This window comes from Octopus sinensis, linkage group LG17 (assembly GCF_006345805.1).
Source record: "Octopus sinensis linkage group LG17, ASM634580v1, whole genome shotgun sequence".
NCBI lineage: Eukaryota > Metazoa > Mollusca > Cephalopoda > Octopoda > Octopodidae > Octopus > Octopus sinensis.
Window position 1 is genome coordinate 5,683,297 of NC_043013.1, and position 27,484 is coordinate 5,710,780.

The following is a 27,484-nucleotide window of genomic DNA, read 5'->3' on the forward strand; positions in this document are numbered from 1 at the left end:
ATTCCAAAGAAACTGTTTTCTGCAGATGAATATTTTACAATGAAGGACATTCCAAATTTAACACAGTTTAAAATTTTTTCGACCCCAGAGCCAACGTTTCCAACATTCTGCTGCTATTTCAGTTGACAGAAATATCATCCTCATCATTTAGCATCCGTTTTCCTTACCAGCATGGAAAACAGATGTTAAATGGTACGGGTTTGATAGTTTGACAGAAACTGGCAAGTTGGAAGACTGCACCAAACTCTACTTTCTGCTTTGACATAGTTTCTGTGACTCGATGTTCTCTGTGTGTGTGTTTGCTTGCATTTGTGCTTATGAAAAACCTGAGCTACAAATGACAGTGTGATTATAATTTCCATTGTCAACAAATCAACTATTGGCTTTGTGTCTTCAAAGACCCTAAACCTTGCTTGAAAAATAGGTAAGAATTAACAAGAAGGAATCCAGCTATAAGCGAATGCCTTGATAATGTAATTCATGTAACCCATGCTAACCTGGTAGAATAGACATAAAGGAGAACAGACAAAATTTGTTGTTATCGAGAGTTTGGAAACATAACGAAAGGTTTTCACATAAAATTATGACAGATTCTAATTTAAATATGAACACTTGAATCCCTTTTTTTGTTACCATATTAGTTTAACTGCACTGCTTTTGTTTCAATTAATTTTGAAAATATTTAATAATTTACTAAAGTAACTTTGTCATTAAACTGGTGTTTGGAATGTAAATTTACATAAAATTTTGATTGGAAGTTTTCATTTAGATCTCGTTAACTCTTTAGTTACCATGTTTCTGTTGAGATGTACAGCCTTTGTGTAAATTAATTTTGAAAATAATCAAGAATCTGGTAATGCGAGCTAGCAGAATCATTAGCATGATGGGTAAAATGCATAGCAGTATTTCGTCCATCTTTATGTTCTGAGTTCAAGTTCCACTGAGGCTGACTTTGCCTTTCATCCTCTCGGGGTCAATAAAACAAGCACCAGTTGCTCTAGGGCTGATGTAATTGGCTTAATTACTCCTGGGTAAGAGTATTTTTAATTACATCCCTTCTGCCAAACCATGTCGGCCAGTGTGGCAGAGTAGGCTCGTCCGACCCCGTATGATCCTGAGCTCACATTCATGGCCTCCACATCAGGCCATGATTGGTGGAGAGAAAGAACCTGCAGCAGACTGAACATGATCAATCCAATCCAATTCAGTTTTTTGTTGCAAAGGCACAGCTTAATGACAAGTGTTAAGCTTTGATGGCAAGATTTTATTCAAATCACTCTAAAATGAAAAGCTTCATAGAACCAAGCGCAGATCGGATGGGTTGGTAACAAAAGGGCTGAATTTAGCTTGAAATTTTGATGGAAAGCATGAATTTAGATCACTTTAACCCTTTCCTTACCAACCCAGCTGAAACCACCTCTGGCTCTGAATACAAATGTCTTGTTTTCATAAGTTTTGAATTAAAATCTTTCACCAAACCTTATTTTTCTAACACTAACTGAATGGTAACTAAGTTATTTTACTAAATTCTTTGTTATATTTAAGTAATGAAAGAAACACAGAGCATCTCAAAGTAAATACAGTAACGAAAGGGTTAAACCAGAAAGTTTTATATCACAAAACCAAGGGCATTCTCAGGTGGGTTGGTATCAAAATGGATAGGGTGTTTTGGGGGTTTTTTTTTTATGTATCCTAGAATCAGAGATAGTTTCTGACAAGTTGGTACCAAATGGGTTGGCAGAATGTAAAGCTTTGAACATGTTGATTAATGAAGTTTGACCAGGAACTATGAACGTGGGGAGTGATGGTGGTGGTGAATAAATTAATTAGAGACAGTAATTTATTTAGCTGTGTTTGTCTGACATCTAAAACAATATATACCTTTCAGATAGGCAATGTAATGATCTGTATTATTTAATTAGAAACAATACGGACACTAATGAAGATTGTGTGTGGGCATGTTTGAGAAGCCTGCATGATTACTTCATAGAAAAGCTAATGTAAACAGAACTGGTGAAATGATAGTGTTTGTTTTGTTCCACAGGTTTTTCTTATGGTTGAAATGGGAAGTAATTGCAGTAGGATGCTCTTCCTGTTGCCAATCCTCCCATTATAAGTTTTCCAAACAAAGGATTTTTTTCTAATTCCAGAGTAATTTAAAAGTGCAGAACTTGCAGATGACATGTTAATAGGAAATGTCAAGAACTGTCATTGTTTATAGCTATAACTTAGCTAGGTTATAAACATTCACGCGCACACATACACACGCAAGCTTCTTTCAGTTTCCATCCACTAAATTTTCTCACAAAACATTGGTTGGCCCAGGACTATAGAAGACGCTTCTCAAGGTGCCACATAGGGGACTGAACCTAAAGCCATGAGTTGAGTGGATTTATGAACCCCACCACCCGGTTTTCAAGAAGCTGTATAAGTGGCTCATGGGCTTAGTTTCATGCCAAAGCCCTTGTCCATCTGGATAAATGCTACTCTGGCACAGAATTCTAGGCCTTAGAGTAACTGATGTAAAAGTAAAATAATATAAATACTTTGCTGTATTATGTATTGAGTTCTTTTTCTCCTGTCTGAATAAACTACATAAATGCTCTGTGTGTGGTCAAGAAGTTCAGTGCACAACTTTCCGGTCTAGTGTTTCAGTCTCACTGTACAGCGCCTTGACCAAGTACTTTTTTCATAGCCACAAGCCAATGAAAGCCTTGTGAGTGTATTTGCTGGATGGAAACTGAAAAAAGCTTGTGTGTGTCTCCTTGTCTAGGTATTGCATGCTAATTGTAAACATGTGCCACTGTCATGTGGCTCTTAGCACTTGTTTGCAATCTTCACTTGAAAACAAGTCCTGTCAATCTACAGTTCATATTTAAAGAATTAGGGGGAAATATTTCTTTGCTTGTAAACAAGTGAGGGTTTGGTAACAGGAAGGGCATTTGTGCATAGAAAATCTACCTTTACAAATTTCATCTGACTCATGTGAGCAAAGAAATGTAGACATTAAAACAACAATGGTGTGTGTGTATATATATAAAAAGGGTAAAGACCCCCTTCGGTCATGAATGACCATGGGATTGCACCTAGAAAGTTACCCTCCTAGACACAAGTCCGGGCAAGGTTGTTTATGGAAGACCAGCAGTCGCCCATGCATACCAGCCTCCCCTCTCCACGCCACCAGTGTTATCCAAGGGAAAGACAAAGGTCGATACAGCTTGGCACCAGTGACGTCGCAACTCATTTCTACAGCTGAGTGAACTGGAGCAACGTGAAATAAAGTGCCTTGCTAAAGAACACAACATATATATATATATATATATATAGTGCATTGTTCCATGATGGTAAGATAAAAGTACTCCATCTGGTGAGAGAAATATGTATTGTGTTTATCAAATAATATATTGGATCATTCCATAAATAATGCAGTTTCTTTTACACTTCTTTAATTTCTCAAAATTAAGATAAACAGTTCTTTTTTTAATCTAAAATATACTCTCCTTCATTTTCTACAATGCTCTTCAATCTATCTAGTAGAGTTGCAAGGCCCCTTTTCCAAAATTCACTTGTCGGTGATGAAAAATATTCCTCTGATACAGTTCTTACCTTGTCTAAAGAATTCATATTTTTTCCATCCAAATGATTTTGAAGACAGTGGAATAAATGATAATCAGATAGGGCAATGTCTGGCAAATATGGTGGGTGGAGCATCATTTCTCATTGAAATCACTCCAGCCTTTGGAATGTCATCTTTGCTGTATGTGGCCAAGCATTATCCTGATGGAAGAACACCTTTCGTCTTGAAACCAAAGACAATCATTTATCTTCTAGCACTGGTGCTGACGAATGGTTGAATGACCAAATCCAAGCTTCTCTGCTAGTTCCTCCAGTTACAATGGAATTTTGTTCCACCAGGGTTTGCAGGACATCCTTGTTGAGCTCTATGGATCTTCCAGGACAAGGCTTGTCTTTTAGGCTGTAGTTTCCGGCTCAGAATTTCTAGAACCACTGTTGACACTGGCTTCTGCTTATTGTCCAATTCCCATATGCTACAATAATATTCCTCACACTTTCCGTTGTGTTGTTGCTTTTATTTAACTCATAAGGCAAAATATGCATGAATATGCTCTTTTGTCACTTCCATTATAGCTTTCCAAAAACAACTGATAAAATCAAACTGCACTCTTCAAAACTTGTGCTAAGAATAAGCACAAGGTAAAATTACTACCTGCTTTTATAGCAAGTTGATGCAGGTGGTTTATCCTGTCTCCCTCCGACTTTTAGTTCATGCAATTGAAAAAAAAACACATTTATGGGATGACCTAATACAGGGGTTGGACAAAATAATGGAAACACCTTAAAATTTCAAACAAATTTATTTTAATATGGGGTTGGACTGCCTTTGGCAGTAATTACAGCTTGAATTCTATGAGGTATGGACTCGTACAAAGTTTGAATTATTTCCAAAAGAATTTTTGTCCATTCTTCAGCTAAAACAATCTCCAGTTCTTGTAGTGATGATGGTGGAGGATATCGACTCCTTACTTGTTTTTCTAAAATGCACCATAAATGCTTAATAATATTAAGATTTGGGGTCTGTGATGGCCAGATAAGATTTTCAACTTTACTAGAATGTTCCTTGTGCCATTCAGTAACAACTTTAACTGTGTGAATTAGTGCATTATCATCCTGAAAGATTGCGTTTCCCTCCAGAAACAGTTCCGCAACCATAGGATCATCCCAGATCCTCCCCAGATCTTCCTCCATATTTAACTGTTGGAAGAAAGTAGTTTGGATCAAATGCTTCTTTTGGCTGTCTCCACACGTATACTTAGCTGGTGTTTGGAAATAAGGTAAAGGATGACTTGTCCGAGAAAATAACATTCTTCCACTGTTCTAGGGACCAATTCTATAGGTTTTTACTCCACTCTAAATGCTTTGCAACATTTGTTTTTGAAAGTAGTGGTTTTCTGATTGTAGCCCTCCCATGAATTCCAGCTTTGTGCAGCTTCCGGCGAACAGTTTTTGTAGAAACTGGGTTCTCAAGTGGTCATTAAGCACATTGTTTTGTAAGATTCCTGATGTGAAATCATGTGTTGAAACGGATATTGTATTTCAGGATGGTCATTTTTTTCCCCCCCCCAGATAAACACATGCCCTATATATTTTTTATAATATTTTTTATTCGCTTGTTTATTACTGTTCTTATTTTAATATTTTAAATCCTGAGCATTGTCTGGAAAGCTTTCATCACATATCTGACCTCTTCAGCGGGCAGAATGGAATAAGTGGAGCAAGAACACACATGAAAACAAAAAATGTTGAAGAGGTCACAGACGTGTGGCGAAAGATTTCCGGACAATAAGCTAAAATATTAAAATAAGAACAGTAACAAATGAATGAAGAAAAAATATGTATAGTGTGTGTGTGTTTGTGTGTGGAAAAAAAAAAAAAAGAGACCATCCCGAAATACTACAATATATGTATATATATATATATATATATGTATATATAAAAAAATCCAGTGTAAAGTGGTAAGCATTAGGAAGAACATACAGCTGTAAAAGCCATGCCAAAGCAGACAATGAAGTTCAGCACATTCCTCTGGCTTACCAGCTCCTGTCAAAGCATCTAATTCATGCCAGCATGGAAGATGGATGTTAAATGATGATGGTGGTACACACACACACACACACAACCTATTTTATATATAATTGCTGAAGTTATCAAGGAAGCAAGTTATAAATAAACAGTGTTGGACTAACATAGGACAGAGTATGGCATGGTTGGAATGGATTTTAATCATTAGTTTATCTGTTCAGTCAGGATTGATGTGGGGCTAAACAACAATCTTACGTAGCTAAACTGGACACTGAAGAGAGCAAAACATCTCCTGACTCCCACGGCCCCCTCTTTTGTCAGTATCTGTGGTATGGTCGTCAGCTGATAAACGGTGGCATGGCATATCTAGAGCAACAATTATGTGGGTCACACCTAATTGGTTGGTCGATTATTTGCGTGACAAAAAGTTTGCTCAACCAGCGCTGACCTGGAACTGCAATAACAACCGAAACCAAGCTGCAAAGGTGAAACTGCTGGGTGAATAAGGTATCAATCTATCAGTTATTGATCACAAGACAGAAATCAATGTTGTAGCTGTGAACAAATCACTGATTTCTGCTTTATCGTTGTTTACGTCAACTATCACTTTTAATCTTCAAGACAATCTTGGAATGTGGCTGGGGGTACATTGGCATTTTACAAAGAGAGAAAGACCATCTTTTGTGGGGATGTTTCCCCCCCCTCATCTATCTAATAGATTGAAGCTTAAACTAAACCCTTATTGATTGTGAACCCTTTCAGAACAGGTGTTGGGGTTGGTGTTGGTAGTGTTTACCTCTACCTTGAAATGACATGGGGCTGGCTTGTCAATTTCAACCCAATGGTTTACAGATATGTAGAATCTTATCTGCTCTCTTTACTGTTGCCTCGTTTTCTATTTTGTAGGTAAGGCCACAAAACAATGACAGTTGTAAGAACAAAACTTCTGAGTGCAGTTACTTCCCCTCCTCTTTGTCTATCTGTCTGTCTGTCTCTCTCTCTCTCTCGCACAATATGTATAATACACAGGCACAGCTGTGTGGATGGGGAGATTGCTTTGTAATCATTTGCTTTCAGGTTCTGTTCTGCTGTGCTGCACATTGGGCAAGCGCCTTATGACTGATGCCTTGTGAATGGAATTAGCCAATGGAGACTGTATGGAAGCTACATGTTGAGGGGCAGGAGGTGTATATATGTGGACAGTATTTGAACACTTTGAGATGATATTATTTCCCATCACACCAATAACAGCCTACCAGCAAATGCACGGTTGCACAGTGCATATATACATTAAGTATATATGTGGTTGGTAATGTTTATTTACTACACTAGCATGGAAAACGTATAATGTGTGCATGGATGTACATGCTAAACTAAATAACTGCAATGGTGTTGCTCTAGCCAGTTGATTCGTTAGCCAAATAAAAAAATTATCCAGTAATTCATTAACAAATAGATGTTTGTTTAGGGAGCAATTCATATTTACATATATTTTCAACTACACACACAACTGTGCAAGCAATTAAACAAATTTCTAGCTCATTAAGTTACATGAATTCGCAAATGATATGATTGAGTGGGAGAAGTTGTAGTTATTTTAAGAAGTCTCTACAGGCCTTGTTAATAACAGCGTTGGTCTACTGGCTTAAATGGGTTGAGTTTTTCACTGGTACTGCACCCAACACTTTCCTTTGGAACTTACTATGTTTAATCATATAAATCGCGCCCCTAATTTAGTGTTAAATCTTGGTACAAATTTTTTTCCTTTAATAGTTTTAGCTTTGCCCCATGTAAGTCACACCCCAGTTTTTTCAGTGAAAATCAAATAAAAAAATTGTGTGACTTATACACAAGTAAATATAACTGTTGTTAGCCAGGTCAGCTAGGGGTGATTAGGTATTAGGTGGACATACAGTTTATTGCTTTACGCGAGCTCAATTTAATTTGTCCTTAATCGAAAGGCACCTGTTATGCCCTGTTGTTATTTTTTTTGTATTCGTGTAACATTGTCCATTTTTTTTCCTTCCTTGTTTTTGTATACATTCACTACTTTCTCTCAAGGAATCTAATGTTCTTAGCTTAATTTTTCCTTGGGGCTGGCCAGATTGGAGCAATCTCAAGAATAATCAGCTGAAATTGCAAAAATAATCTGGTACTTGACTGAGGAAAGAAAACTCCGAATGACCCGTTCTTGTTTTCTTTGTATCGTCTAGCTGGATGTTTTGTTGTCCCTTTTCGTATCGCCTAGCTGTCCGGATGTTTTGCATTCTTGTCCCATTTTGTATTTTATATGTATATATATATAGCAGTGTACGTACACTTAGGTCTCTGGCTTTAAGTAGGTACAATGAGGAAGTAGAGATCAACATTGTGCTCAGTCCTAAATATAAGAAAGTGCACTGTTGATAATGTCGATCTATGCAATCATTTCACTCTATCATACAACTTAACTGATTGATTGGTTGATTAATTAAATCTTCATTAGTTGTAAGAATACACCAATATCTTAATCACTTGACACCTACATGTCATGATCCAATAACTCTTGAAATTAATATTGGGCTGTTCTTGCTACCAGGGCTAACAGTGTTTGAGGATGTTCTTGTGTGGCTGTTAGCCCTTGCAGCTATATAGGAACACCTCATGGTAGTTAGCCCTAACACCACGTTAAATTGTTCTGGTGTAGCTGTGAGGGCCTAACACCATATGAAACGATCCTGGTGTAACTGAGGGCTGCTAACATCACGCTAAGCTGTCCAGTGTAGATGCAAGGGCTCGCACCACAAGAAGCTGACCATTGCAGTGATCATATGTATGCCATGAAATAACATCTTTTGAAAAAGTTAATCCATTCTCCCCCTTTCTGTGTTCAGTATAACATGTAGGCATGGGATGGGTCCATAACTGCTACATGTCATGGGGTAGGGGAACTGTAACTGCTACATGTAGAGGGCAGAAATGCTGTAGCTGCTTTGTATATATAGAAGACATTATCCAATGTGTCCTCCTTCAAGACAGTAAGGTGTAGTTTGTGAAAGATTTGGCTGTTATTTCTAGCAGACCATATAGGAGCTCATTGTTTACTTGCTAAATATGTTTTCAGAGTGAGAAAGCTATTATATAAAGCCAACAGATTAACTGCAGCAGAGTAAACAACATTAATAATAATAATAATAATAATACAGAAATTAGAACTGCCGATGCAGTTGACAACAGTAAAATGGCAAAGTTTACTTATCATTTCATATCTCATGTAAAGTAGAATAGCTTACTGATGTGCTCTAACCTGTCTTTAGCCTTTTGTTGTACTAAATATAATATCTGGCCAAATATATGAAGCAGAGTTTCACAATCGAAATGGGTGTCACAAAATCTTAAAAACCATCATCATCGTCGTCGTTTTAACGTCCACTTTTCTATGCTGGCATGGGTTGGACAGCGTTCATTGAGGCAGATGGATGCTCTCCCTGTTGCAAACCTTCACCTGTTTTCAAAGCAAGTTAATATCTCCTCATGGCTGGAAAATGTTTTTTGCAGAATGTTGGAAATAAATGACACTGCTTGTCTGACAGTGATAATCATTTACAACTATCATGTGATGTCAAGACAAGCAGTCATAAACACACACACACACACATTCTCTCTCTGTCTCTCTCTCTCTCTCTCTCTCTCTATATATATATATATATATATATATATATATATATATACTAGCTGATGTACCTAGTAATTCCTGGGAAAGCAGGGCTTATCCTTTGGTTTCGTTTTCATAATTGTTTCACTAATCCAATAGCAACAATACAAAGTATGTAGCCCTTAAAACGGTTTTTGTGCAATTACAGAGAATACCAAACTGTCTTACACAGGATTTTGTTTTTAAGAATTCTCAATAAGTTATGAATACCCAAATTGTGAAGTCAGTTATGTAATAACATGAAATTAGTTACTTGATAGTAAGAATTAAATAAAGTAGCCCCAAAATGGGCTTCATTGTGTTTCCAGAATATGTAGAACTTTTGAGGAAATACTAATAAGGTATGTGTACTAAAATCGTGAAACATGTTACATAATAACAGGTTAATCAGATGTGAGATAATAACAGTTCAAAGTAAATAACTCTGAAAAAGGGCTTTTGTGCATTCTCAGAGAATATTACCCTCAGGGGTGCTAGTGTTTGTATATTCGTGAATAAGTCACTAACCGAAATAAGTGGATCTATTGTTCAGGAAAATAGTATTTACTTGTTTAAGGGTTGTACTGGATAAATTGCTAAAATAACTCTAACCATTCAAATACTAAGAAATAAGCATATCCTATTTCATTTTTACCAAATAATTTAGGAAAATGAATGGGTTATTTCCCTTGGCTATATATAAGGATCCCTTCAGAAGGCTGCACCAGGCTTCAGTCTGATCTGGCAAAGTTTCTACAGCTGGATGCCATTCCTAACACCAACCACTTCAAGAGTGTAGTGGATGCTTTTATGTGCCACTGGCATGAGAGTCAGTGTGTGTGTGTGTATATATATATGATATATGGCTGTTTTGTAAGAAGCTTGCTTTCCAACCACATGGTTCTGGGTTCAGGCCCATTGCATGGTACCTTGTATGTCTTTTATAGCCTTGGGCTGACCAAAACTTTGTGAGTGGGTTTGATAGACAGAAACTGATAGAAGTCAACAGTCTATACACAGGCACACATTGTGACACTCTGTCAGTTACGATGATGAGGGTTCCTGTTGATCCGATCAGCGGAACAGCCTGCTCGTGAAATTAATGTGTAAGTGGCTGAGCACTCCACAGACACATGTACCCTTAATATAGTTCTCGGGGGGTGGATTCAGTGTGACACAGAGTGTGATAAGGCTGGCCCTTTTGAAATACAAGTGCAACAGAAGCAGGAAGAAGAGTACAGCAAGGTTCACCACCACCCCTGCTGTTGCCTCGTGGAGCTTTAGGTGTTTTTGCTCACAGTGCCCAGTCTGGAAATCGAAACCACGATCCCACAACCGCGAGTCTGCTGCCCTAGACACTGGACCATTGTGACTCCACATATACACACGTATGTGTCTGTGATCCCCACTTCATGGCTTGGCAACTAGGGTCGATTTTTTTTGACTAAAAATGTTTCAAGCTGGTGCCCCAGCATGGCCACAGTCGACTGAAACAAGTAAAAGATAAAAGATATATATTTAAAATTGTTTTTACAGTGAGACTCAGAGTAGATAAAGCTCCAGATAATGGCTATTTGTCACTTTATCTGTTTTGACTTCAGCTTATTTTCATGTCTCGAAGTTTCTAAATGCTTATGACCTTAACAGCACACATGCACACACACACACATATGCACACATGCATGATTATCTTCTTTCAGTTTCCCTCTACTAAATCCACTCAACAACTGAGTTGGCTCAGGTCTTTAGTAGAAGACTCTTGGCCAACGTGCCATGCAGTGGGTCTGAACCTGGAACCATGTGGTTGGGAAGCAAACCTCTTAACCACACAGCCATGCCTGTTATTTCTTGTTTATAATCAGGAATCACTTTGGTTCTGATCAGATGCTAAATCTTCAACAAAATTTAAGTGATGTTCACAGCAGAGTTCTGCCCACATCTGTGGGCTGCTCCTACTTGTTCTTCACACTCTAGCATTCTGGAGTGAATCCAAAAGAAAACCATTCTATAGATTTCAATCACTGGCTCACAGACACACTACTTCTTCTCTTGCTGCTCCTCTCTCTCTCTCTAAACCGACTAGCTGTATACTTCATACACTAGGAGCCTCCCATCTGAAGCTCCTCTCTCTTTCTCTCTCCCTCTCCCAGATTTTGAACCTCAAGGCTCATCCCACACTCTCCACAACAGTGGTCCTCTACAATTGTATCTTTTATCTTTTACTTGTTTCAGTCATTAGACTGTGGTCATGCTGGGGCACCGACTTGAAGAATTTTTAGTTGAATGGCTTGACCCCAGTACTTTCTAAGCCTGGTACTTATCCTGTTGGTCTCTTTTGGCAAACTGGTAAATTACGGGAACATAAGCGCACCAGCACCGGTTGTCAAGCAGTTGTAGGGGACAAACACACACACACATGATGGGCTTCTTTCAGTTTCAGTCTACCAAATCCATTCACAAGCTTTTGGTCAGCGCAAGGCTATAGTAGAAGACATTTGCCCAAGGTACTATGCAGTAGAACTGAACCTAGAACCATGTTGTTAGGAAGCAAACTTCTTACCACACGGCCACATCTATATTTTATCCTTTTAGCTACAGGTTTAGCTGTGTGGTTTAGAAGCATCCTTTCTAGCCCTTCATTCTGGGTTCAGTCCCAATGTGTGGCACCTTGGGCAACTGTCTTCTATAAACCTGGGCCAACCAAAGCCTTGTGAGTGGATTTGGTAGATGGAAACTGAAAGAAGCCTCTGTATGTAGGTGTAAGTTATCTTGACATCATGAGTGTTTCTGTCATATAAGCAGTATCCTTTGTTTCCGTTCTTCCATGAAAACATGCCGAGCCACGGAAAATTATTTTACTGGGAAGTGGATGAGGGTTGGCAACAGGCAGAGCACCCAGCCATAGAAAATCTGCCTCAACATATCCTGTCTGCCCTATATAAGGAAAGATAGACATTAAAATGATAATGATGTTCAAACTGAACATCAACCACATCGGTATAGGAGAAGTGTGGGCTCTGCCCCACCTTCTTTGCTTCACATTAAAAGCAAAATACAGAGTTATCAAATAGATGACAACTCATTCTAATAAATCACAGGAGAAAATACTTGAAGCTCGGAAAACTAGTGATGTCTGTGTGTTGGCAGTAAATTCTTTGGCTGTCCATCATAAGTCGATGTTGACTGTTCTTGTTCAATAATTGTCTTTGGCAAACTCGCAGGTGGACTACGAGGCCTGATCTTGATCAGCAGCAGCGATGACATCTGCTGCAGGTAAACCTTCTTGATGCAGCAGAGAAGTGATGTCTCTCATGTGCTCTTTTGTATTCTCTCTGTTGTTTCTCTTCAATGGCTGGAATTACGAGCTTCAGCGGTTGGTGTCACTCATTATACTGCAGGGCCCCTTCTTTCCACGGATCAGCAGGGTTGCTAGAGTTCTTCATAGGTCTCTTCAGCACTTCCTTGTAGCACAACCTCTGGCCACCATGGCTTTGTGTGCCCTAATGGAGTTCAGCATTGGAAAATTATATATATATTAGAAAAGAAGGCAGCTGAGTCCCCAAAGAAATTCGAGTTTTTGACCTTCAATTTACTAGACTGGTGCTCTAACCAACTGATATATATATATATATAATATATATATATATATCATCATCATCATCATCGTTTAGCGTCCGTTTTCCATGCTAGCATGGATATATATATATATATATATATATATATATATATATATATATATATGCATGCATGCATGGCACTCCATCGGTTATGATGATGAGGGTTACAGTTGATCCAATTAATGAAACAGCCTGCTCGAGAAATTAACATGCAAGTGGCTGAGCACTCCACAGATATGTGTACCCTTAATGTAGTTCTTGGGGAGATTTAGCATGACACAGAGTGTGACGAGGCTGGCCCTTTGAAATACAGGTACAACAGAAACAGGAAGAAAGAGCGAGAGAAAGTTCACCACCACCCCCTGCCATAGTGTTTTTGTTTAATAAACACTCACCATGCCTGGTCTGGGAATCGAAACAACCACAAGTCCACTGCCCTAACCGCCGGGCCATTGTGCCTCCACTATATATATACATATATATGTGTATATATATATATATATATATATATATATATATATATATATATATATATATATATATATATAATGAGTATGGAGACTTGTACATCCACTGTTTTTATTTTACAGTTAATATGCAGCATATTACAATGCCCTACACACGTCTCCACTGCAGCAGCTGCACATTGATGCAGATTGCAACATTGTCAGTGTATTTCCATCAGGGTCTGTCCATTTGGTGTTTTTTGAAGTGAACTGGTTGCATATATGTTTATATTCATATCTGCTGCTTCTTTGGTTATCCGTTGTAGGTCGATGTTGACTGTTCCTGTTCAGAAATTGTCTCTGGCCGGCTTGTATGTAGGCTACCAGGCCCCCTCTTGATCTGCAGCAGTGATGACATCTGCTGCAAATGAACCTACTTGATGCAGCGGAGAAGTGACATCTCTCATGGGCTCTTTTGCATTCTCTGTGTTGTTTCTATTGATTGGGTAAAATTTTGAGCTTCAACAATCAGTGCCATTTATTGTGCCACAAGGCCTTCTCCTCCCAGGTGTCTGGGGAGATGCTGGAGTCCTTATATCTCTTGTACATCCCTGTATCACAACCCCTGGCTGACCATGGCTCCGTCTGCTCTGACACAGTTCAGCATAGAAAACTGCCTTTGAGAGCCTGTTGCTCTCCATCCTGTAAACACATCCTGCCCACCACAACTGCAATGAGGTAACACATCCCACCCACTCTGTTGCAAACAAGGAAAAGGTGGACATTAAAATGCTGTTGATGTTCAAACTGAACCTCAGCCACGTAGGATCATGGGCTCTGTTCTGCCTGCTTTGCCTAACAAGCTCAGAAAACTATTGATGTCTGTATGTTGGCAGTAAATTGCTTTTTATTAATTCAGCTAAATATATAGAAACATTGTAGAAACATTGCCAGATAAGACTGGAGCCTGGTGCAGCCTTCTGGCTTCCCAGATCCCCGGTCGAACCATCCAACCCATGCTAGCATGGAGAACGGACGTTAAATGATGATGATGATATAAAACTGCTGTTAATGAAATGAAAAATATTATTGCCATATTTGATGGTGTAAAAAATGTATGGGTATATTAAAGAATCCCTAGAATCAGTCATGTGTATTGAAGGAGTGGGGAAAATGTTTTAGTGCCTTAACTTCTTAGCATTTAAACTGGCCATGTCCGGCCTTAATGTTCTTCTTGTTCTCTGTTCAGACCAGCCAGATCTGACCTCTCACACCTATCTTACAATCTCACTCTAAAAATAAACAATCACGTCATAGAAGTTTTGAAGCTATGAGATAATGCATGATTAATTCAAAATGGTGTGAATAAATAAGCATTAGATCTGACTGAGTAATCTAAAGGGTCAAAGCTTATGGGGTGGGGTGGGGTGGGGTGGGGGCAACTTTGCAAAAAGGACCCAAGGTCTTTGAGGTTTTTGGGGTATGAGAAAAGTGTATCTCATACCATTAATTAGAATACTATTAAATGAAATGAAAACAATAGTACTGTTGTTAATTATATTAATAAATTACTGTCATTAATTATATGACTATCGTTAATGAAATTAGTGAATTATTGTCGTTAATGAAATTTATAAATTACTCTTCTTAATGAAATTCATTTGTTAATAAAATTTAAAAAATGGTCATTAATGAACTAAATGAATCACTACTTATTGTGAATGAAATGAAAATAAAATCAAAGCACCATTGTTAATAAAATATTTTAATTAATAAAATTTGCACTTTGGGAATGTTATTAATGTTTTATGAGTTTATGTGTGTGTGTGTGTGAGAGAGAGAGAGAGAGAGAGAGAGAGAGGTTCTGCTATGTTGTTTCAGTTTACAACACATCAATTACCCATTAGTTTAGTTTACGTAACTGTGAGGAAGTGTCATGTATAAGGGACTAGCAGCTTATCCAGGGGAATTCTTTTTACCTTTTTGTTAGTTTAGAGCAATGATTCTCATACCTGTCCACTTTATTTTTTTATAGTTCATCTTCCTTTTTCACTGAATGTTGTTTTACAGCTATCCCCTATATATATATATATATATATATATATATATATATATATTATATATATATATATAGATATATATCATCATCGTTTAACGTTTGTTCTCCATGCTAGCATGGGTTGGACGGTTCGACCAGGGATCTAGGAAGCCAGAAGGCTGCACCAGGCTCCAGTCTGATCTGGCAATGTTTCTACAACTGGATGCCCTTCCTAACGCCAACCACTCCGTGAGTGTAGTGGGTGCTTTTTACATGCCACCCGCACAGGTGCCAGGCGAGGCTGGCAACGGCCACGGTCGGATTGGTGCATTTTACGTGCCACCGGCACGGAAGCCAGTCGAGGCGGCACTGGCTTCGGCCACGATTCGGATGGTGGCACGTAAATATATATATATATATATATATATATATATATATATATATATATAATATATATATGTGTGTGTGTGTGTGGATAAACTTAATTGGAAAAAAGTTGCATGGCGTTCAATCAAATAATAATATAAATAATATATATATATATATATATGCATATATATATATATATATATATATATACATGCATATGTGTACATAAATACATACATATATATGTATATAAGTATGCATACATGGGTACAGGCCGTCATAAAACATAAACATGAAACACGAAAATAAAGTTGGGTACGCAAAGATCCTTGCTTGAAATAAAGAGTGGAAGGAGAACCGTTTCCATTTGTTTCTCTCATTCTTTGCGTATCCAACTTTATTCTCGTATTTCATGTTGTTTACGTTTTATGACGTCCTGTACCCATATGTGTGTACCTATATACATATGTTTGTATCCACATCCATATATATATATCATCATCATCATTTAGCGTCCGCTTTCCATGCTAGCATGGGTTGGACGGTTCAACTGGGGTCTGTGAAGCCAGAAGGCTGCATCAGGCCCAGTCTGATCTGGCAGTGTTTCTACGGCTGGATGCCCTTCCTAACGCCAACCACTCCATAAGTGTAGTGGGTGCTTTTTACGTGCCACCCGCACAGGTGCGAGACGGAGCTGGCAAACGGCCACGAACGGATGGTGCTTTTACGTGCCACCGGCACAGGGGCCAGACAAGGCTGGCAACGGACATGAACAGTTGGTGCTTTTACGTGCCACCCGCACAGGTGCCAGACAGAGCTGGCAACGGACATGAACGGATGGTGCTTTTACGTGCCACCGGCACGGGGGCCAAGCGAGGCTGGCAACGGACGCGAGCGGATGGTGCTTTTACGTGCCACCGGCACGGGGGCCAGTGTGTGGTGAGCTCTCCTGTTGTATATGACAGATAATGTTTCTGTAATTTCTTGTTGAACAGCCTGCTCAGTTGATTTGTTTATAGTGATCAAATATTTGTGGTGTATGTTAGCTCAGACTCTCCATCAAATTGACATCACCTGTTCAGGTGAAAGATGTGTCACACATCAAATGTTAAAGTGATTGCAGCGCAACTTGAAACGAAGTGTTTTGCTCAAGAACCCAATGCAGATCCCAGTTCTAGAATCGAAACCATGATCTTTTGATTGTGAGTGTAACGCATTAACCACTAGGCCATGCAGACTTACACACACACACACACACACACACACAATAGGCTTCTTTCAGTTTCTGTCTACCAAATCCACTCAAGGCTTCGGTCAGCTTGAGGTTATAGAAGACACTTGTCCAGGGTACCATGCAGTGGGACTGAACCCAGAGCTATGTGGTTTGGAAGCATACTAACCACACAGCCTGTACCTATGTGTATATAATACAACACTAACCGTCATATGAAGAGTAATTCTGGAAGTATACTTTTGCCACCCTGGGTAATATCAGGAAATATGACCTACAGACAATAATTATAATTTAACTCCTCTATCTCAATGATTCTTTGTGTTTGTGTGCACTCGTATGGCTGTAGTGTTCCTTTTACTCATTGCCTACCACTAAGCCTAGTATGTGCAGTCATCCAGTACCTTTTATGTTAACTCTCTTTCTCTCCCCACTTGCCATATAATGTAAAGTTTGACTAGAGAAATCTATGAATCAATCAACATTTACATCAGCTATTATATAGAGATAAAGTATATATTTTGATTTCAAATTTCACTATGGTCAACTTTGCCATTCTTCCTTTTAGGGGTTGAGAAAAAAAATGTCTCAGGAGTAGTTATAGGTGCAGGAGTAGCTGTGTGGTAAGTAGCTTGCTTCCCAACCACATGGTTCAGTCCCACTGCATGGCACCTTGGGCAAGTGTCTACTATAGCCTCAGATCAACCAAAGCCTTATGAGCAGATTTGGTTGAAAGAAACTGAAAGAAGCCCGTCATGTATAATATATATATATATGTTTGTGTATCTGTGTTTGTCTTCTCACCATCGCTTGACAACCAATGTTGGTGTGTTTACATCCCTGTAACTTAGCAGTTTGGCAAAAGAAACCGATACAATAAGTACCAGGCCTACAAAGAATAAATCCTGGCTGCAGTCAAATGACTACCGGAAAAGCACTAATCGACGCGCTAGTTAGCAGGCCGGAGTCTCGTTCGTTATCGGAATCAACCAGACAAGTGAAGAAAAAAAAACGGAAGTGGATTCTTGGGGGGGGGGGGTCGATGTAATCAATTTATTCTACCCACAAAATTACTAACCTTACATCAAAGTTTGAAACCAACATTACGTGGAGTTAAACGGTCATCTTCCAGCTATATTATTACAGAATTATAAAATATGTCTCCCCTCTGTGGTCTGAACCTACACCTCTTGATAGGCTCATCTGCTCCTACTACCATTATATATGCACCTTTTGTTCATGGAGGTAACTAGTCTTCCTGTTATTCTGTTCCATTTCAAATAACCAAACCTGTTTTTAAATGTTTTTGTTCTTTTTTTCCCCAACAGGGAGGTCAGAAACAACATCATCATCATCTTCATCTTCTCAACTGGTTCCTCCTCTTTCTTCTAATGAACTTCCTCTTCCTTACACCCCAACACCCCAGGGTGGTATACCGATGATCAACTGCAAGGTTTGCCAGGCAATGATAAATATAGAAGGCAAACTTCACCAACATGTTGTCAAATGTAGTGTTTGTCACGAAGCCACGGTAAGTACAAATTCTCATTTTCCCACATTTCCTCATCATCGTGTTTTGTCTTGCTGTAGCACTTTCACTATCTTCATTGAACTGTATTGTTTTCTCTGGACTGTATTAGTTCTATGCACGTGGCTCAGTGGTTAAAACATTAGGCTCACAATCATGAGGTAGTGAGTTCGATTCTCAGACCAGGCTGTGTCTTGAGTTCTTGAGCAAGACACTTTATTTCCTGTTGTTTCAGTTCACTCAGCTTTAGAAATAATGTAATGTCACTGGTGCCAGGCTGTATCGGCCCCTTTGCCTTTCCTTTGGACAGCATTGGTAGCATGGAGAGGGGCAGGCTGGTATGCATGGGCGACTGCTGGTCTTCTATAAACAACCTTGTGCAGAGGGAAACTTTCTAGGTACAATCTCATGGTCATTCAAAACCAAAGGGGGTCTTCACCTTTTACTGTCATGTTTTGTCATGAGTGGTTCGTTGTCTTCCTTGGATTGTACCATTCGCCTGAGCTGTTCCATTTCCTCCAGACCATACCATATTCTACACTTTACTCTCATTGTGTCTTGCTACGATGACAATTGTTGTTCCAGCTGATTCGATCAACATAAAAGCCTGCTCGTGAAATTAACGTGCAAGTGGCTGAGTACTCCATAGATGTTTACCCTTAACGTAGTTCTCCAAGAGATTCGGCATGACACAGAATGTGATAAAGCTGGCCCTTTGAAATACCAGTATGACTTACTTTTGCCATCTGAATGGACTGGAGTCATGTGAAATAAAGTTCCTTGCTCAAGGATACAGTGCATTGCTGGCTATTGAACTCCTGACCTTGCGATCATGAGCCAAATACCCTAGTTGCTAAACCATGTGCCTTCACGAGTTCTATCATAATATTCCTTAGGAAGTGTATTGGAGAGTTCTTAGAACATCAAGATAGAATGTTTCACAATATTTGTTTTGACTCGTTGAGTCAGAACCTTTGAAGGTCAACTTTGCCTTCCATTTTTTTAGAGCTGATTAAGAAAAAGAAGGGTAATAATCCATAATCCAGAGCAGTGGATTGGTCGGAACTGTATGTCATACAATAAACCTTGTAGTATTTGTTTGGACTCTTAACCTTCTGAGTTCAAATCCTGTCCTGGCTCTACTTGGGTGGTTGGCATAATTTGATGCCCAGTCTGACATCATCACCTGGCCCCTTCAATGCATTTTGTGGAGTCCACTCTGTGGTAAGGATTCAGACCAGGCCTCAGCTTCATCACCTTCTTCCTGGTTAAAAGATGAAAGAAAATACAAGCAAGTAAGTTATATATAAGTGTGTGGGTGGGGCTGTGTGGTAAGAAATTTGCTTCCCAGCCATATGGTTCTAGGTTCAGACCTACTGCATGGCACCTTGGGCAAGTGCCTTCTTCCACAGCCTCTTTCTGACCAAAGCCTTGAGTGGATTTGGTAGATGCAAACTGAAAGAACCCCTTCGTATATGAATGTGTGTGTGTGTCTGTGTGTCTTTATTCTCTGCCTCTTCTTGACAACCAGTGCTGATGTGTGTGTCTGTAACTTAGCAGTTTGGCAAAAGAGACCAATAGAGTAAGTACCAGGCTTAAAAAAACAAGTCATGGGGCCAAGCCATTCAACAAAGAAATACTCAAAGGTGGTGCCCCAGCAGGGCTGCAGTCTAATGACTAAAACTAATAAAAGATAAGATATATATATTTTATGACAAGTTTCTTTCAGTTTCTGTTTTACTAAATCCACTTGCAAGGCTTTAATTGGTCCAGGACAGTAGTTGAAGACATTTACCCAAGGTGCCACACAGTGGGACTGAAACTGAAACCACATGGTTGAGAAGCAAGTTTCTCCCCCCTGACAATTGCACCTGTGTGTGTGTGTGTAATAAAATGGTTTACATCTAATGGTTTCTGCTATTCTAATATTGACTTTGTATCCCAAAATCTGAGAAGGCAATGAAGAATCTAACTCTGTTGTCTGAAGAATTATAACTTCACTGGTTGGTTTTTACTCCAATATAACTCTCTCTTTCTGTTTATGTATGTATATGTATTTATATATATATATATACACACACACACACACAATTTAAAAACGGGATAAAATCTTTAAAAGAATTTATCAAGTAGTTAGCGTGAAAAATCTCAAAAGGGAAAAAATTATTAATTATTCTCTTTAAATATATTTATTTATATCAAGGGCCTTACTATACATAAATGCCTCATACTACGAGGCACTCTTAAAGTCAAAACTACCATAATAAACCCATTGCACCGAACGCGAGGGAATGCAACTCTCAAAGCGAGCCTTTTAAAAACAGATTCAGCCACAGATTATATGATTTCATATGATTTGTGCACTAATTATGAAATCATATGATCTGCGGAGGCATTTATGTATAGTAATACCCTTAATATATATATTTTCAGTCAACCAGAATATGCTATGGAGTTCATTGTTTGTGAAAGTTATATGTTAAAAAATCTGTGTTTTTGGAGATGTAGAATGATTCTAAATGTCTAAGATGTATGCAAATTAACACTATTTGTAGCCAATCAAAGCAGCTCCTCCTGGGAAGAAATATGTCCGGTGCCCATGTCATTGTCTCCTCATCTGCAAGGGAGCTTCTCAAAGAATTGCTTGCCCTCGACCAGATTGGTAAGAAAGTCTCCTTTTTACCTTCTCCCCCTTCAATCTTTTCCCCACTGTCTTTACTCTCTTTCCTCCTTCTGCTTTCTTCATTCTATTTTCCGTTTCCCCTTCTTTTAAACTCAAGATGTGATTAGTTCTTCATCCAAAACCCTGCTGATGTCAACTTTGCCTTTCATCCTTTTGGGGTTAGTAAAATAAAGTACCAGTCAAGGGCAGGGGTCAATGTAATCAATTATCCCCTTCTGCTAAAATCGCTGGCCTTGTGCTAAAATTATTATTATTATTATTATTATTATTAAGGTAGCAAGCTAGCAGAATCATTGCCATGCTGGACAAAATGCTTAGCAGTATTTTGCCCATCGTTATATTCTGAGTTCAAATTTCACCAAGGTCAATTTTGCCCTCTATCCTTTCAGGGTCAATTAATTAAGTATCAGTTGAATACTGGGGCTGATGTAATTGGCTATCACCTTTTCTCCAAATTTCAGGCCTTATGCCTATTGTAGAAAAGATTATTATTATTATTAAGGTGGTGAGCTGGTAGAATTGTTAGCATGCCGGGCAAAATGCAGTTAAGCATTTTGCCCATGGTTCCATTCTGAGTTCAAATTCTGTCAAGGTATACTTTGCCTTTCATCTTTTTAGGGTTCATAAAATAAGCACCCGTTGAGTATTGGATCAATGTAATTGATTATCCCTCTCTCCACAAAATTCCAGGCCTTTGTGCCTATGGTAAAAAGGGTTATTATAATCTGGTAGAATCAATAGAACAGTAGACAAAATACCTTGTGGTTTTGTATCCATTTGAAATTCTGATTATAACTCCCACCCAAGCTGACTTCACCTGTCCTACCAGGAGCAACGAAATATGTACCATAACACCATTTTTTCCCCAAAATTTAAAGGTCAAAATCCCTAGTGCGTACTATATACGAGGTTAAAAATGAAAATTATTTTCAAAGCAACGTCGGAGTCTCTATTTGCTGTCCGGCAATGTTTATTCAGACGCATTTTGTGATGTCGGGCGCGGAAATACCTTAAGCTAAGCCTGAAAGCAATGAAGTCATAAAAGAATCATCCATAACTTGCAGAAAGCAACATTTATTAAACGTTATTACTGTTATTTCTTTATTTTCTGCAAACAAAATGCACAAAAAAGCTACACGTTTGCATTATGTTATATATACAATAATAATAAAGGATGTTACCATATACAGTTTTACAAACCAAGGACGTTATATAGACCTCCTTGGCTCAAGTTAGAGAAGGGGTGCGTATTATACACAAGGTTTATGCTTTTCAGAGGTACAGCTCCCTAAAAATCCCCTGCGTATTATACTCAAGGGCGGACTATACTCAAGGATTTACGATACTTGTTAAGTCCTTAGAGCAATATAGGGGACTCTATCCTTTTAAGTGTACAACTTTGTCCCTATGTTATAATAATGTGTGTGTGTGTGTGTGTGTGCATGCTGTCTGTGTGTTAAGAAATCTTCCTAGTTACCTGGTTCCAAGTTCAGTTCTGCTGCTTGGCACCTTATTCCTCATAATGTAGTGAAACAGCAGGAAGACCAAATAAAATATATCTTGGGGCTTATTTAGTTATGTCCCCTAATGTTTGCCTTTCAGCTATTCTTGAGTCATTAACTCTTTGCCTGTCCAAAGCATAAATTTCTCCGAAATGTCCATGCTTTTTTTAAAACTTTTAATTAGCCCTTTCGTACATTCTCATTAATATAATGCCTTCCTTTCATAACTCCCAAGTTACTCCTAGGTTTGAAATGTGTATTATGAATGCTAGGAAAGTATGTCTTTTGTATCACATGTGATACACACACAGGTACTCTGTCAGTTATGATGATGAGGGTTCCAGTTGAACCAATCAACGGAACAGCCTACTCATGAAATTAACGTGCAACTGGCTGAGCGCTCCACAGACATGCGTATCCTTAACGTAATTCTCAGGGAGATTCAGCATGATACAGAATGCGATGAGGCTGACCCTTTGAATTACAAGTACAACTCATTTTTGCCAGCTGAGTGGACTGGAGCAATGTGAAATAAAGTGTCTTGCTCAAGGACACAATACCCTGCTGAGAATTGAACTCATGACCTTATGATCATCAACTGAATACCCAAACCACTAAGCCATGTGTCTTCACCTGTGATGTACAGCACTGGCAAAGGCTTATGTAACAACCACTCAAATGCCAGGAAAGCATTCATTGAATTCATACGATACATATTTTAGACCAGACCCTGTATAGTACATATTTCCCTGTTAATGTAACTTGAACCTGGGTTTGATATGTTTTTATACTCAGTGTCTGTGGACAGAGATTTTTCTCCAAGACAAAATCCCACAACAAATGCCTCTCACATTCGAATGTGCAAGAGCGTGCAAAAAGTTAGTCCACACTTTATCATATTAATGTTGGCGGCTTCGTCTGCTTGTGCTATATTAATTCTCCTTTGGTAACACACCATTGAAAAACCCTGTTTGCTATTTTTTGTGAAAAGCATTCTGCCTTCATTTCAGCTAACAGAAGAGGTAAAAATCTCCCTGGAACATTGTCTGGATTCCTGCTGATGTCACTTGGAATTCAACCCAATGAGTTTTATACATAAAGTGTAAAGAGAGACTGTTTTTTCCAAGGCAAAATCCAGCAGCAAATGCCTTTCACATTCTGATATGCAGGAGTATATAAAAATACATGTACAACCAAAAGCATCCAGTCTTAGAAAGCAGGTTTTAGGAAAGGCGTCCAGTCTTAGAGACCATACCAAAACAGACATTGGAGCCAATATAATCCTTTAGTTCATTGGGACCTGTTCAACTGTCCAACCCACTCCAGCATAGAAGACGAATGTTAAATAATGATCTTTATAAAAATACTAGCAGTATTGCCCAGCGTTGCTCGGGTTTTTTCAATCCTTTTTTCAATCCTTTAGAATTGGAATTTTTGAAAAGTAAAAATTTTCATTATATAGCTTGTTATTCTCTTTAAGTAAACATTTTTCTGGTTGAAATACACCGTAAAATGGCGACACAGCAGTCAAAAAGTCGTCAAAAATAGGGATTTTCATAGAAAAAAAGCACCTTTTTAATGTAAATAATTTTTGGTGTTAACATGGTCCGATTTGAATTTTTTCTTCTACGGAAGGAAGAGCAAGCCTTCTTCTATCATACTCTCAATTTTGGTCAACTTGCACGGCAAGGTCTCGGAGGAGATAATGTTAGTTGAAGGCTACCAAACCTGCCATACACAGACAACCTCAGCTTTAAATATATAGAGATTAATTACTATATTTCTATATGGTGGCGAGTTGCCACATTCATTAGCATGCCAGGCTAATGCTTGGCAGCATTTATGTCATTGTGTTCTGAGTTCAAATTCTGCCAAGGTCAATTTTGCCTTTCAGCCCTTTGGTGTTGATGAAATAAGTGCTAGTTGATCCCTGCGGTCCATCTTATCAACTTACCCTTCCCTAAAATTGCTGGCCTTGTGCCAAACTTTAAAGCTCTTACACTTGACTTTCCCCTTCTGGCTCAGTCCTGGCATTTGCTTTCACCATCACCAAACTGGCCAGAATAAATTAATCAGGGAGCCTCTACATATTCACTCAGTCTGCTAGAAATAGCAATCAAAACTCTTTCAAATACACCTTATTGTCTTATAAATGGTGAGGCTACATAAAATAATGTAGTCCTAGACATATTTTACAAAAAAAAAGTCGAACGGTAATAGGTAGAATTCTTTGATCACAAAAGTTTGCTGGATTAGGGGATGAACTACGGCTAAACAACAACAATAATAAACAAATCTTCCTCCTGACTTCTCACTCACCTTGATGCCTGTCCAGTTAACCAATTCTGTGTTTGACATCTCAGCCATTTACACCTGTAACCTGTTCTATTTCTGTTTCAATTGTAGCAAAAGAATTATCAATCTCAGTCCTGCTCCAACAGTTATGATGCATTCACCTGGAACCAGTCACATTGAGTGTGCACATTGTGCCAAAACATTTTTGGTAATTATTTAGCTTTTTTTTCTGTTTTTTTTTCATGAATTTAACCCGTTAGCATTCAGATTAATTTGTCAACTGTAATGCTTATGTATCCACATTGTTTTGAATGAATTCTGCATTGTCTTGTAGTTTTGAGATTTTGATGATTGTTTATTTTTAGGAGGACATAGTAGAGTAGGTGTGAAAGGTTTGGTCAGGCCAGTTTGAACATACAGTAGATAGAATATTTGGGCTTGATTCAGCCGGTTTAAATGCTAAAGGCTTAAACTCTTCACCATTTCCAATTACAGCCTACATGGGACTATTAGTTTTCATGTTACAAACTGCCCCTTTCTTACCTAAAAATACCACCCCAGTTTCCATGTTACATACTGTACCTGCCAGACCCTAAATACCCATATTAAAAAGTTCAGGTTTTAATTAAAATTTCAACCAAAATGAGTTTTCAGGAGACTAAAGTTCAAATATAAGTTTTAGAAAGTAGTTGTATACTGTCAACTTAATGTGACAGTCCCATGAAGGGAATCATGCTATTGCTATTTAGCCCTAAGAAGCAGCAATGCTTCCTGTCGGTCTTGACACATTTCCTGTGTCCTTATGTTTGCAAGGGGGAGATAAGCACCCCCACCCAGCTAAGCCTGCAACCAGAGACTAGTTTCTGAGTCTTTGCTTGTCATCAGTCTGGACTAGCATGGCCTGCTAGTTTGGAGATGCCTGTCTAGCCTTTACAAACATATAAGAATTCTAGTGAAATACATTCACTGATTACAAAAATAGAAATAATATATTTCTAAATATCTCAGATTTATGCAGTAGTGGTGGTACGATAAAGTAGTTGTATACTGTCACATTAAGTTGACATAATGTGGTGGCACACTGTGCCAGGAGGTTAATTGTCGCTGTCATTGTTTCATGGTCTTCTACATAACTTAGATAATGAAACAAAATTGGGAGTGTGCATATATGTGAGAGAGTGGAGGTATGTGTAATGTGTGCATGCCTGCCATTAGCATCCGTATGTGTGGGAATTGAGGGAGAGAACTTGCTTTTATGAAAAACCTTGTTTATCCTCAGAATTATAAACAAGTAAAATATTCCGTTTCAATAGTTTCAATCAGTTAACTTTGTTCAGTATATTTTGTTGCATATATGTTATTAGGTACTATATATATAATTTGTGTGTGTGTGTATATATATATTCATGTATGTATAGAGTGTTGGAAGTGGTGTACATCATCATCAATATGTTAATGTCCATTTTCCATGCTGGCATGGGTTGGACAGCTTGACAGGCCAGCTGACAAGGCCAGAGAGAGCACCAAGTTCCATAATCTCTTTTGGCTTGGTTTCTATGGCTGGATGCTCTTCCTAACACCAACCACTTTACAATGTGTACTGGGTGCTTTTTACTTAGCACTCTGGTTTTAAGATCTCAGTTCTGTTGTAGTGGATGTGTCGTCTCAAGTACAGCAATGCATAACATATCTTGGTCCTTTGTCACCTCCATATGGTTCAGCATTTAGGATTTAGATAAAAATGATTTATCTAGTGCTTTCATCTCTTTTGAGAGATTCACCATGAATGGTATATTTTTATAGAATATTTGTACATTTTTATATATGTATGTAAAATTTAGAGCTGAGTTTTTCTTGGGTTTTGGGAGAAGTTGGATGTTCTTTGTCATTTTGAATCTGTGTGTGTGTGTGTGTGTGTAAGTATTTGTGTAGTGAATTTTTGGAGGCTTGGTTAGAAAGAGAAAGCTATTTGAGGTGGTATCAAAAAGTTTCAGGATTAATTATATTTATAAAAAGCAACTTATGTAAGTTTTAACATCATCTCCTTCGAAATAGTCACCTTATGCAGCAATACACTGGTCCCAGCATTCCTGCCACTTTTGGAATCCAGCCAGGAAGTCGTTTTTTGTGAGTGAGTCGAGAACATTCTGTGATTCAGTCTAGATCTTAACGGTGTTAAAATGGTGGCCTTTGGGCCGCATTTTTATCTTGGGGAAGAGATGGAAGTCCGCAGGTGGGGAAGTGCTATCATGTTGTTATTAGTGAGAATCTCAAAAGCAAGGAGAGATTAGTGACAGGGTGCATTGTTGTTGTGAAGAATCCAATTCTTTTTGCTCCACAGATTTGGTTGCTTTTGCTGATCCAGTTGTTTTTCCCTCAAACACTTCAAAATGTCACAGTAGAACTTTTGATTGATGGTCCGGCTCCAAGGGTGATGCTCATGGCAGATCTTCCAGATCACTCATTGCCTTCCAGAGACATTCTTCTACTTTTGAAGTGGC

General features: G+C 38.5%; 1 protein-coding gene across 1 annotated transcript in view; it reads left to right on the forward strand.

The window, feature by feature from the left end:
- LOC115220847 (type 1 phosphatidylinositol 4,5-bisphosphate 4-phosphatase) overlaps positions 1-27,484 on the forward strand; it is a 59,954-nt gene that overhangs the window by 26,454 nt on the left and 6,016 nt on the right. Inside the window, exons 2-4 of the mRNA XM_029791026.2 lie at positions 18,304-18,506; positions 21,059-21,165; positions 25,095-25,191. Of these exons, the coding sequence (XP_029646886.1) occupies positions 18,304-18,506; positions 21,059-21,165; positions 25,095-25,191 (407 nt within the window). The remainder of the gene's footprint in view (positions 1-18,303; positions 18,507-21,058; positions 21,166-25,094; positions 25,192-27,484) is intronic.